The sequence below is a fragment of the Sus scrofa genome, chromosome 5, assembly GCF_054392235.1.
Source record: "Sus scrofa isolate SSC_HxYL_T2T_F1_AM1 chromosome 5, Sscrofa_HxYL_maternal_Yorkshire_Landrace_v2.0, whole genome shotgun sequence".
NCBI lineage: Eukaryota > Metazoa > Chordata > Mammalia > Artiodactyla > Suidae > Sus > Sus scrofa.
The window spans coordinates 17,960,100-17,973,204 of NC_139387.1; the positions used below are offsets into that span (position 1 = coordinate 17,960,100).

General features: G+C 54.9%; 2 protein-coding genes across 2 annotated transcripts in view; both read left to right on the forward strand.

Moving 5' to 3' along the window:
• Positions 1–474: 474 nt before the first annotated feature.
• Positions 475–2,994, forward strand: AQP6 (aquaporin 6). Its single transcript, NM_001128467.1, is given in 4 exon segments — positions 475–867; positions 1,652–1,810; positions 2,069–2,149; positions 2,779–2,994. Coding segments are annotated over 4 exon segments (846 nt in total). The 3' UTR covers positions 2,992–2,994.
• Positions 2,995–6,502: 3,508 nt separating this feature from the next.
• RACGAP1 (Rac GTPase activating protein 1) overlaps positions 6,503–13,105 on the forward strand; it is a 49,311-nt gene continuing 42,708 nt past the window's right edge. Inside the window, exon 1 of the mRNA XM_021091634.2 lies at positions 6,503–6,556. The gene's annotated coding sequence lies outside the window, so the exon portion shown is untranslated. The remainder of the gene's footprint in view (positions 6,557–13,105) is intronic.

Sequence of the window (13,105 nt, forward strand, 5' to 3'; positions counted from 1 at the left end):
TGGACTTGGGGATCCGAGTGATCTTGTGCTAAGCTGACATGAAGATGGGAGCACCTCGGAATCCCAGGCCCAGCACCACTCCCACACCTGCAGCTCTCAGGCTGGGCTTCTGCCTGCAGCAGAGTTAGGTCTGTCCAGCTTGGAAAACTCCTGGGACGTTCCGGCTGGGTGCCTGGGGACGTCCCCCCCTCCTCTGGCTGTCAGGTGAGCTGAGGGTGGAGCGGGCATGTGAGCGCCACCCCTCGGGTCACTCCCGCACCCCCCACCCATGCAGACACATATAACCTTGTCAGCCCACTGCCTGCAGGTCTGACCAGCACAGTCCTCTGCTGACAGCACAGGGAGGGAGCTGCAGGCCAAGGCCCGAGCTGCCCAGATACAGGAGACCAGAGGAGACAGGGAGATCAGAGGCAAGAGAAGGGGAGGCCCTGGGAACAAAGGAAACGACCGCCAAGGCCCCAGGACCTGGACACAATGGAGTTGGGCAGGCGCAGCTTGGCCAAGACGCTGGTGTGCCGGCTCTGGATGACTGTCAGCAAAGCTCTGTTTGCCGAGTTCCTGGCCACGGGGCTGTACGTGTTCTTCGGCGTGGGCTCAGCTCTCAGATGGCCCCTGGCCCTTCCCTCTGTGCTGCAAATTGCCATCACCTTCAACCTGGCCACGGCCATGATCGTCCAGGTCACCTGGAAGGCCAGTGGGGCCCACGTCAACCCTGCTGTGACGCTGGCCTACCTCGTGGGCTCCCAGATCTCCCTGCCCCGCGCTGTGGCCTATGTGGCTGCCCAGCTGGCGGGGGCCACAGTGGGGGCTGCTCTTCTTTACGGGGTCATACCTGAGGACATCCGAGAGACCCTCGGGGTCAACGTGGTAGGTGCAGCGAGGGGGAGGAGGCAGGTTCCTACAGGTGGAAAGGGGGGAGGGCTGGGCCAGAGGAGAGGGGACAGGGAGGCCACAGAGCACGAGCTCCACACCTGTTCTGGGCTGGGCCTTGGGCCCCAAGGAATGACTGTGGCCTTGATGCAGGCAGAGCAGACGTGGGATCCTGGTGCGGGGATTGGGGAAGCAGGCAGAAGCCACACTAAGGGGCAGAAGTCAGAGACGGGCCAGGCATTTAAGGATCAGAGTAGCCGGGGAGAGGTGGGGGACCCTGCACGCCCTTCCTCTCCCCAGGTCCACCCCACGTCCCCCACTCCTCTGTTTCCCCGTGTCCCTCCCTCCGCAGCACCCCGAGGCCTGTCTCACTCCTCCACATTCTTCTAATCAGCTGTGTTCCTCCTACTTCCCCAAGTCCCCACCTTCCGGTCCTGCCCACGGTCCCTCCCAGGCAGCCTGCAAACGTGCATCGCGCATCTCAGCTTCTCAGCCTCCCTTTCCCACCAGCCCCCAGCACCGCCTCGCCGCCCGCCCCCAACCGCTGGCCCCAACCAAGCCGAGTAGCAGCGGGAGGGGTACCACTCCCTTCTGCGGGGAGCTAGTGTCTGTGTCCGGCGGACCGGACCCACACCGCACAGCTCTCCCCTGCCCTTTAGCTTCTTGAGTCCTGGGGCGGGCGGTGCTGTGGTGTCCTGCCCCCTACAGCGAGGAAATGAGGCCCAGAGGGCCACCAGCCCCGGGCAGAGCCTGCTGGCTCCAGCCTAAGCCCCTCGCACAGGTCAGGAACAGTGTCTCGATCGGCCAGGCGGTGGCAGTGGAGCTGGTCCTGACCCTGCAGCTCGTGCTCTGTGTGTTCGCCTCCACCGACAGCCGTCAGGCGACAGGCTCCCCAGCGGCCACCATTGGGGCCTCTGTGGCAGTGGGCCACCTCATTGGGGTAAGGGGCAAAGGGGACGCCCTGCACATGCACCCACGGGTCCCTCCCTGGGGAGGCTGCCGGGACCCCGAAGGCCAGGAGGTGTCCCTCCCTGAGCCCCTCATGCCTTGGGGGCAAAGCTGCACCCCTCACTCCAGGCCCAGGGGAGGGTGCTGCAGGGGCCAAGCCTGGGGTGGGGCTCTGAGCTGGGGCGGAGGGGGCTGTCCTTCCCGGCCTGCCTTTGGCCTCCTCACACCCTGACCCGCACTTGCGTCTCAGATCTACTTCACCGGCTGCTCCATGAACCCAGCCCGCTCCTTTGGTCCTGCCATCATCGTTGGGAAGTTCGAGGTCCACTGGGTGAGACCCTCTGGCGGCAGCTAGCCGAAGGGAGACGGCCCCAGTGGCAATAGGGGCTTTCTTCAGCAGGGAGGCCACAGTCACTTGAGGGGACAAGTTCCCCTGCTACAGACCACCCTGACCTCCATCGGAGGTTTCCCTGAGCTCAGAAGACGAGGGCCTTTCTTTTCAGCTTCAAAACTCCAGGGTACCCTGTGGATTGCTAAGAAATAGGCCTGGGGCAGGAGCTGCAACCTGGGTCCAGGCCTCAAGTCCTGGCTGTTTCCTCATTCACTTCCTCCAGCTGGACCAATTTCCAAACTTGGATAAAGAAAAAGACAAACAGAAATAGACACACACGCCAGCAGGGACAGGAACAGCACTGGCCAGGGTTCCAGGCTGGAAAGGCGGAGGCCAGAGGAGGGAGGCAGAGGTGGCGGGGAGCCTGGCCCAGCCCGGTGGGAGGCAAGGTCCCTTCACCTGTGGGAACTCAGGGTGGCGTGGGGTGGGGCAGGACTCCTGCTTCTCAAGTTCACCACCTTGTAGATAGCTCCAGGGGTCCTGGGAGACCAAGTCAAGCAGGTGGGGTCTCAAAGCTGCCCTGTGGTCTGAACGGTTCATGAGCAGGATGCCCACTTCTGCCTCCTCAGATCTTCTGGGTGGGACCCCTGACGGGGGCTGTCCTGGCTTCGCTGATCTACAACTTTATCCTGTTCCCTGACACCAAGACCCTGGCCCAGCGACTGGCCATCCTCACTGGCACTGCGGAGGTGGAGAAAGTGGAAGGGGAGGAGCCCCAGAAGGAAGGATCCCAGGCCAGTTCAGGGGACATGGAAATGGAGAGTGTGTGTCAGGTGGCCTAGAACTTGGCCCCTGCCCTCGAGCTTCTGAAATGTGCCCTGAAAGTGGGCAGCATGCTTGTGTAACCAGACTTCAGGTTTTCCTGGGGGGCGGGGGACTTGCAAGGTGGGGTAGGGAGGCTTGGCCCCTTGTCCTAGCAGGGTGGGCAGGGGGAATCCCTGGCATTCCATTTCTAGACGGGATCTGGGAATCCAATCTGCTCTGTTCCCTCCTCCTCCATATATATTTTTTCTTTTTGGCCGCAGCCACAGCATGTGGAAGTTCCCAGGCCAGGGATCAAACTCACCCCACAGCAGTGACCCGAGCTGCCTCAGTGACAATGCCAGATCCTTAACCCACCGAGCCACAAGGGAACTCCTCCTACATCTCTTTTAATGAGTCAGAACAGAGGGAGGCAGGGGAATCGTGATTGCCCTCCCTTATCTCATCTGTCTGGGCCCCATGGCAGGGGGGTGGTCCTGGGCCCCCAGACCCCCTTGTCTTGAAGAAAAGGGAATTTGAGCCTGGACAGCCACTCTGCTTAGAGATTGAGGGCTATGGGGATGTCAGGGAACCCCAGCCTCTCACCCCACCCTTGGGGAGAAGGGGCCAGTCTTCTCAGGAAAAATCAGGCCCTGGAACAGCTTCAGAGCTCCTTGGAGGGGTGCTTCTGCTCTTGGATGTGGTTTGGGGGATTCCTGAGGCCAGAGATTACCCTCCCAATAGGTGTTCACTCCTTACTCCTCCAAATCCTCAGCAGAGAGCCCCTCCCTCAGGAAGAACTGCCACAGAAGGACCCTCTTCAGGGTGGGTGGAGGGGCAGGATATACAGGCAAAGGAGGTCCAGGCCAGACAGGCCTTTCCCCGGGGGCGGGCTCCCCCAGGTGTTCACCTGCTTCCCATGCCACACCCCCATGCACAGGAGCGATCTTGAAAGGGGGCAGGTTCCATCCCAGCCCTCCCTCTGTGACCTGGGCCTAAAGACGCCACCCCTAGCCTCATTCTCAGCCCTGCTAGGATCCCAAAGAGTGTTGCGTAAGTCCCAAGTTCATTCCTAGGAACTCAGGAATGACCCAGGAAATCAAGATTTCACTTCGGTGCCTCTGGAGGATGTGGGAGTCTCACTTGGTTTGTTAACATTTACCAGCTGCTGTAAATCTCCTCTGCCTGTGACTTGGGGTCCTGTCTGGATCTCAGTTTTCCCCGGCTGTAAAATGGGCACAGCCTTCCCCCGGAGATTGATGTTACAACAGGCGATTGGAAAATGTTTGGGGAAGTTAAAATGCTAGAAAAAGGCACCCAATAAATGATGATGATTCTTGCTGTTACTGTAATTATTGGGTTTGAATACAATTGCTGCTGGTAATGGGAGGGAGGGGGGTAGAAGGGAGAGGGAGATGATTAAGAGGGAGAGAAAAGAAAGTAGGTTTTTCTCATTTCATCTGCTCCATTTACCAGGGCGGGGGCGGGAGCTGCCTCCTTCTCTTCTGGGCCTACTGACCTGGGAACTTTAGGGCAGGGGTTGGGGAAGGATCCTGGAATGAAGAGACAAGCCAGTCAGAGTCAGTTCTTATCTCTATGGTGCCCATCACTACGGTATCCTGAGATACAGCCGCCAAATGCATAAAAAGATGCAACCTCCAAAGGGGTTGGGGATAGGGGAGGGGCTGCCAACGTCTCCCAAGAACAGGGGGACAGGGCCCCAGCCTGTGACAGCACAGTGGCTGAGTCCCAAGTGCTCGTAGCCACAGCAGCCGTGTTCTGTAATATTGTCAGTACAGGGTACTACTCGCATCTCTCCAAGCTGGGCCCCACTCATCTATCTTCACAATCTCTGAGCCCAGGGCTTCCTCTGCTTTTTTATGAGCAGAGACAGCTGTGTGCGTGTGTGTTTGAGAGAAGGACTTACTAAAGGTCACCCAGCTCCGCACCACAGCCCCCCAGGGTCTCCCCAGCTCCTAGCTTAGAATTTTCCAAAATAGAACTCCAGGGGGGTTTATACAAGCTGCAGCCAGAGGAAGGAAGGAAGCCGGAACTAGAAGGTTGAAGAGGGCAGGGGGATGGAGCTCCTGCAGTAGGCTCTTAAGTGCCTAGACAAATTATCTCCGCATCCCTGGAGCCGAGCACGCAGTGGGTGCTCAATAAAAGTTTGATGAATGAATGACGGAGGCTGGGCAGCTGGAGAGGGAGGGGAGGCGGTAATTGATCAAGAGGAGAACTCAGGAGTCACAGCTCCAAATGAGCCAAGATGACAGCCACCGAGAAGCCTGTGCTTGCTGGTTGTGGGAAGCTGGGAAGAGGGTGCACAGCCACCCTTAAGCCTCCGCCGCTCCTCCGGAGCAGACTGTGTAACCTCTGTCCCAGGAACTTCCGGGTGACTGCCTGAGCAGAAAGCTGGGGGCTCTTTTCACCGATCGTTCCTTAAAGCTGTGCTCTGTCAGAATAGACTAGAGCAAGGGGAGACCAACCAGCTCCATGAGAAGTGAGGAACTAGGTTAGAACCTCAAGAGCATCCAAAGTTAGACACAGGAATGAGGAACCAAAGGTTAGCTTCTCCTTCTCTGGAGCCCTTTATAGGACAGCCGGCCATCTGCTTGGAGGTGGGAAGGGCTGGCCTTCCGGGAGCCAGATCTCAGCAGTTCCAGCTGGGGGGGTGGGGGAGTGGGGGGGCTTCGAATCACAAGCACAACCCCCCAGCCCGGATGGGGGCGGGGGAGGGGGGAGCACGGGGAGGACAGACCCTGGTGTGCACTCCCTTCCTCCCTTTTGTCAGGGGAAGTTTTTAATTAATAGTGTGTAATCTGATCTGGCCCTTCTCCCCGCTGAGCACTGCCTTCAATCAGCGAAGCCATCTGCAATTGCAATTCATAATTCTCCCAAAAGGGAGGGGGCCCGGGACGGGTGCCTTGGTGATTAATACAATTAGCCTTTTATGTTGATGATTGTCTTAGCAGGAGCAGATGATGCGAGCACAGCGCCTAGGCTGTCACTTCCCCATTGGCTGGCAGGACGCCTCTCTCCGTTCCCCACCCCCACTGCCTCCTCCTGGGGTGGAAAGAGGACAGGTCTAATTTGGGACCGCTCTGTGCAGGGAGGGACCCCACAGAGGGACCAGGCTCTGGGACACATTTGGGCTCCTCGGAGTGAGGGGAGAGGAGGAGCGAGACAATGCAGCGACTGTCACTTTCTGAAGAAAATCACTTTGACCTAAAGGATTCTGTGCACCAAGCTTTCAAAGAAAAAAAAGACACATAAAGATAGACTACGGGTCAAAAGGGTTGTAAGAGTTTAACTACAGGCTCAGGCACTTCATGAATCTGTGCGAGTTACTTGAGGATCCCAAGCCTCACTCCCCTCATCTGGGAAACGGCACATGTGTTCGGAACCCCAACCTGAGCCTCAGATCTCTGTGGGCGGTGGTTCTCACCATCATTGAGGTAGACGGCCATGCCCTTGGCAGTGAGCTCAGCTCACTTTCAAACACAGCCAGGCTCTTGCTAAACAAGGGGTCACTTCCTCCTCTCGCCCTAGGCTCAGCGTGAGTGAAGGAGGGAGAGAGACAGTGTGTCGGGGAGAAGGATCCCAAAGGTAAGAGGAGCCAAGACTCAAACCCAAGAGAGAGGAACAAGGACAGACTTCCCTGGAACAGGTGGAGCACTGGAGGGAGCAGGCTGGGAGCTGGTTTGGGAGAGATTCAGTGAGGCTCAGAGGGCTGGGTGGATATGCAGGGGTGAAAACAGAAGCAGGGCTTTGAGCGTCTGGCATCTCATATGAAAGCAAACAAAAGGGGAGCAGCCAATGGAGCTGAGGGTTGAAGAGGAAGCATAGATCAAAATCTGTGATCTCTAATCTATAAAGAGGTCAAGTGAACTGGAACAAGCCGACTGGGGTTTTGATGGGAGACTCCGCTGCGTCAGAAGCCCCTCCGGGCCCCCGGTGCTGTTCCCTAAGACCTGGAACAGCACGAGATGAGAGCTTCTATCATGAAGGACATCGACCTTTAGCCAACGCCAGGCCCTATAACGTCAGGGGGAAGACAGGGCGGGATGGAGGTGGGGAGAAGTTAGGGCTAATCAAGATGAAGCATCTGGCCAAACAGTAGCGGTAAACCCAGTAAAAGTGGGTTTATTATGTAGGAACCCACTTCTCTCTTCAAGCACCTCTGGCCCTTTCCAGGGAGAAACTCCTGGCTACAGAATCTGATCTGGCTCAGAACCCTGCCCAGGGTTCAGCAGGACTGAGGTGGGGTGGGTGAGGGGTGAGAGTGGAGGGAGGGTGCTGGTCTCTGCTGTGGTCCCTCTGGCTGTGAGCTGCTGCTTTCTATGGCTCACATCTTAGCAAAGGTCTTCTCCTAATTATTCCTTTTTTAAATTTTTATTTATTTATTTTATTTTTGGTCTTTTTGGTCTTTTGAGAGCCGCGCCTGCGGCATATGAAGGTTCCCAAGATAGGGGTCAAATCAGAGATGTTGGCGCTGGCCTACGCCACGGCCACAGCAACGCCAGATCTGGGCCACATCTGTGACCTACACCACAGCTCATGGCAACACCAGATCCTTAACCCACTGAGCGAGGCCAGGGATCGAACCCGCAACCTCATGGTTCCTAGTCGGATTCGTTTCCACTGCATCACGACAGGAACTCATAATTATTCCTTTTTTAGTCTCTGAACTGACCTTCCCGCTCTTCTGTCATTGCCCCCAACTCTACTTTCAGAAAGGATTCCCCGCCTCTCTGATCATCCACACTCCCAAGGTTTGTGCCAACGGCGCTCACTTGGGGTGTCCATCTGTGCCTGGTTTGGTACCTTTTCCTCCCAAGTCCCTTCCCTCGCCTGAAGACAGCTTCTCTATGGGGCAGGCCAGGAAATGGAGCTCAAGGTCCAACCAACTGGGAATTTACTCAAGGGTATGCACAGAGCTTTCTGGGTCCCTTACCTCCCCCCCACCTGCCAGCTCTGGAAGCACCTCTCCCTTACAGAGCCTCAGGTGTAACCAGTCTCCAGACCCTGGGCTGGAACCTGGGCCCCACCCTCTCCCAGTACGAAGCAGCCCTCTGGCCTGCCGGCCTCAGTTTCCACATCTCATGGGGCTGCACCGCCTCCTGGTGGCTAAAGCCCCTTCTCCTGTGTAGGGGGGCAGCTGAAAGGAATTTCACAGGATATTTATACCAAAAGTTTCCAACTGTGTTCACTCCAAAAAAAATTTCCAAGATCCTGACATGAGTAGTTGTATTTTTTTTTAAGTCTATTGATTGAGAAAATGCATAATGACTGAATTCTGGAGGCCATCATTAAAACATTGTATTTTATTCATCCTCCAGCAATCGCAGAGTTACACGCTGATAGTCAGTTACACACAGATGAGTTATTCACAGCGTTTATGGAGTCAGGGGCTAAATCTCCTGTAATCACTCTCCAAGGCCTCTACAGTTTGGGAACCATGGAATTTTTTTTTCTTTTTTTTCTTTTTAGGGCCGCACCTGCAGCATATGGAAGTTCCCAGATTAGGAATGGAATTGGAACCACAGCTGCCAGCCAGCACCACAGCCACAGCAATGCAGGATCCAATCCAAGTCTGTGACCTACACCACAGCTCATGGCAACGCCGGATCCTGAACCCACTGAGCGAGGCCAGGGATCTAATCTGTGTCCACATGGATGCAAGTCAGGTTTGTTACGGCTGAGCCACAATGGGAACTCTGAACCATGGGTTTAAACCACTCCTTCTGTCACAGATGAGGATACAGGTCTAGAGAGGGGAAGAGATCTGTTTAAATTCACACAGCTTGTGAGTGGGTTACATCCGAATTTAAGTTCAAGGTAGACATTTGTTACAGGGACTGTCAGTGCTAGTCCTACAGGGGCCTAAATAGGAAGGAAGCTGCAGGCAGAGGGGTGGGGGGTGGGGCAGGAAAGCAGGACCATCCCCAAGAGGTGCAGGATGGTCACCCTGCCTTCCTTCCATTCAATCAGGTAAGACAGGCCTGGAGGAGCTGTGAAAGGGACCCAGGGGAAGGAGATGGCAAAGGGACAGAGAGTGACTGGAGAGGAGCAGCCCTTCCCCTATTTATCTTAACTGCAGAGACTCTGGGCAAGTCCTTTAACTTCTCAGGGACTCAGCTGTCCCATCTGTAAAATGGGAGGGAGCTAGCAGCTGAACCTTCCCTTCCCTGTGGGAATAATGGCTTTCCTGCCCTTCAGGACTGTTGGGAGAATCTTACGAAATGTGTGTGGAATTTCTGGGTAAATAGCAAAGACTGGGGAAAGGAACTTTTCAATCATAATCTCCTCCTCTATTTTTTTTTTTTTTTCTTTTTAGGGCCGCACTCTTGGCAGAGGGGTTGGGGGGTGGGCTAGGGGTCGAATCGGAGCTGTAACTGGCAGTCTACGCCACAGCCACAGCAACGCCAGATCCAAGCCTCGTCTGCGACCTATGCCACAGCCCATGGCAATGCTAGATCCTTAACCCAGTGAGCAAGGCCAGGGATCAAACTCACATTCTTATGGATACTAGTCAGGTTCGTTACTGCTGAGCCACAATGGGAACTCCAAGATCGTTTGGAAAAACCCCCGAGTCTCACTCTTCATGATTCTAGACTTTGGACCCTTATTTTGGATGATGATGACCAGCTGGGCTTGGGAAGGGGATGGTGAGGGGACTTTACTTTTTTGGAGGTGGCGGTGCCACAGCTGTTCTAGAGCAATGGTTAACGTGTGGTACCCACATCAGTAGCATCAATATCAACTGAAAATGTGTTAGAAATGCAAATTCTCAGGCACGACAAAAGACCTACTGATAAGCAACTCTAATGGTGGGACCCAGCAATTGGCATGCATGTTTTTTGTCTTTTGTTTGTTTTTTGTTCTGGCTGTACCTGTGGCATGCGGAAGTTTCCTCGGGGCCAGGGATTGAACCCACACCACAGCAGTGACAGGAGAAACAGCAGTGACACTGCCTGATCCTTAACCCACTGAGCCTGTGGGGAACTCTCAGCAATTTGTGCTTTAACAAGAACCCTTAAGGGGATTCTGGTGCTGGTGTTTGAAGAACCACTGGTGTACAACAGGGACCTACTTAAAGATCAGGCATGTTAGAGGGGACATGTGGGTGAGCAAGCTTCCGTCTCTGCTTTTGAAGAGTCTGGAATCTGGTGGAGATGAGTTCAGGACCTCAAAAACTACATCATCTCCCCCAAGCAAGGCTCCTCAGAGCGAACCTGGGCACCTGAGAGAGGCACAGGTGTGGTTCTATGAGAGTTAGATTTTGTTCAACACTTTATTCATTGTGAGAGGGTGATTCCTAGGCATGGGGCAGGGAAGCTGCAGTTTTAGAAAGAGTTTTGGGTTTGTTTTTTCAATGAGAGGGAGGTCATCAAAAGAAAGAGGAAAGAAACAGAGAAGACGGGGAGACCCAAAATAATAATAACTAATACTTATAGAGCACTTAATATGTGCCAGGCACTGTGCTGAGTTTTGCAACCACTCTCTCATTTAATCCTCCCAACAGCCCTTTACACTCTAATTATCATCCCATTTCATAGACGGGGAAATGGAGCCACGGACAAATCAAGTTGCCCAATCATGCAGGTTATAAGGTGATGGAAGTGGACCTTGAACCAAGATTAGTATACTTTCAGAGCCCCTTCATTTTGTCATCGTGCTTTGCTGCTTCTCTTAGGGAAAAGGAGGGAGTACCCTCCCGTCTTTTGCTCAAAAGCCTTCAAGGGCTCATTAGGGCCTGGAGAATTAAACTTGACTTCTTCGGCTTGAGATTCAAGATCTCTCATACTATGACCTCAAAATTCCCTCCAGTCTTTAACCCCCACCCCCACCCCCATCGAGAGCCTTGTACTTCAGCTACACTGGATTGACTTCTCCATTTTCTCTTAAACACTTCCTGATTGCTTCATTTCCCACTCCTCCTCCCCGCTGGGAGCCTAACCATTCTTCAAAGCGCGACTCAAAGGCCTCCTCCTCCCAGAGTCCCAGTCAGGAGGGGGCTTGCTCTCCTTGAACCCCAAGAACACAATCCCCACTTCCGCGCTCTGCGCCGTTTGTATCCCACCGCACCCCGGGGCAGAGAGCCCTGTGCGGGGGAACGCAGACGTGCTGCAGGCGTCCTCGTGTAATTGACCGAGGTGCGGAGCAAGACCTCCAGAGACACAGAGCAAATGGGAGGCTAGAAACCGAGAAGGGGAGAGGATGAAGACAAAGACTAGGCAGCGACCAGCCACAGGCCCCCGGTCTCCCGCCGGGCTTCCCCCTGGCCAGGGACGGACGGTGCCGGTTCCCGGGTCGCGACTTCTGGGCAGGCGGCCCGTCGCGCGAGAGGTGGGGCGCGGGGGCGGCGGGGCTGCGCGCTCTGCTGGTCACCCGCGTCCGCCTATTAACATAAATCCCATTAGCGGCGGCGCCGGCGGCGGGGAGAGCGGGTCGGGCGAGGGCTCTGTCTCGCGCGGCTGCCAGGGCGGGCGTAATGCTGCTAACGCGTCCTCCGACGGCGCGTTCCGGCAGACAGAGGCCCTTTTCCAGCCATTACCTCGCTGGCACCTCCGAACCACCCAGTGCGCGGGGCTCTCCCAGCGCGGGAGATTAAATAACCAGGCCAAGATCTCGCCTCTACTAAGCGGCAGAGCCGGGAAATCAATCCTTACTTTCTGGCACTGGCTCTCACGCTTTTCCCGTTGCAGGTGCAGCCCCAGGATGCCTTCCTACTCGGGAAACTAGAGTTTCAGAAGAAAGGGGGATTAAGACCCCCCACACACACACCCCCTTACCTTTCTGGTGCTTTCTTCTCACCGGGCTGGTTGCAGCAGGGAAAGGGGGTTGAGTGGGACACGGGAGGCAGGCGTGTGGTGGTGCTTTGGGTAGAGGGAGGGATGGGGGGACAGTGTCTCCAACCCCCATCTGTCATTTGGGACACAGCGATTGGGTGGTGGGCTGGAAGGCTACCACCGTCCTATTGAACTCTCCTCGCTCAAATGGCTATTTATTGGAGCTGCAAAAGTGAGATTATAGCCCTAAGTGAGAGAAGTACCATCTCTGTTCTCTGTAATCTAGTAGGGAAAGCCAGGAATATTTACTGAGCACGTACTGTGTGCCGGCAACTGTGCTAGGTGCTTTATGAGGCCATCTCGTTTCTTCCTCTCAGCAATTCTATGACTTAGGTGCTGTTATGATTTCCACGTACAGACAAGTGAGCAGAGGCACAGATGACTTCTGAAAGACCATATAGCTGGTGACTGGAAGAACCAGGAAGATGAAATGGACTGACATGTGTGACAGGGGAGGAAGAGGATGCTAGGGAAGCTTAGAGCAAAGGCATGGCTCTTGGCCTCAGAGACCTCCCTGAGTGAGGCCGAAAACATCTCAGCTGTCCAGAAGGGTGAGTAGAATTTAGCCAGGTTAAGAGGCTGTAGGGGTGAGGAAGAGGAACTGCAATTGCCAGAGGGTCAGGAAGTTCAGCTCTAAGGGCAAGCAAGGACCAGCTTAGGGGAGAATTATTAAGGATTTTGGTCTTGGGGTTCCTGTGTGGCTCAGCGGGTTAAGAACCTGACTAGGATCCATGAGGATGAGGGTTTGATCCCTGGCCTCGCTCAGTGGGTTAGAGGATCCCGCATTGCCATGAGCTGTGGTGTAGGTCACAGATGCAGCTCGGATCTGGTGTTGCTGTGGCTGCGTTGTAGGCCAGTAGCTAAAGCTCCAGTTCAACCCTTAGCCTGGGAACTTCCACATGCCATGGGTGCAGCCCTAAGGAAAAAAAAAAAAAAAAAAAGATACTTCAGAGTTGTGCTCAGTAATTGGATAAGGAGTGAAAGGGAGAGGGAGAAAACTGAATCATTTTACAACCCCTTCTCCCCCCTGAACCCCTAGGTCCAATCAATTAATAAATTCATCTCATGAGTATCTTTCCCATCTCTCTCCTCTTTTCCATCCCCACTGCCACTGGCCTAATTCACCCTGGATCCTCTCCCTGACCATAAAGCAAATCTTTCTACCTTCAGATTTTCCCCTCTCCAGACAATCCTCCACGCCATCTGAGCATTCGACCTGTGTAAAGTGCAAACCTAGTCAAAGTCAATCCAAGCCCCATTGTCTTGTCATCCTTCCTGGTCTGGTCCTGACATTCTTTGCCAG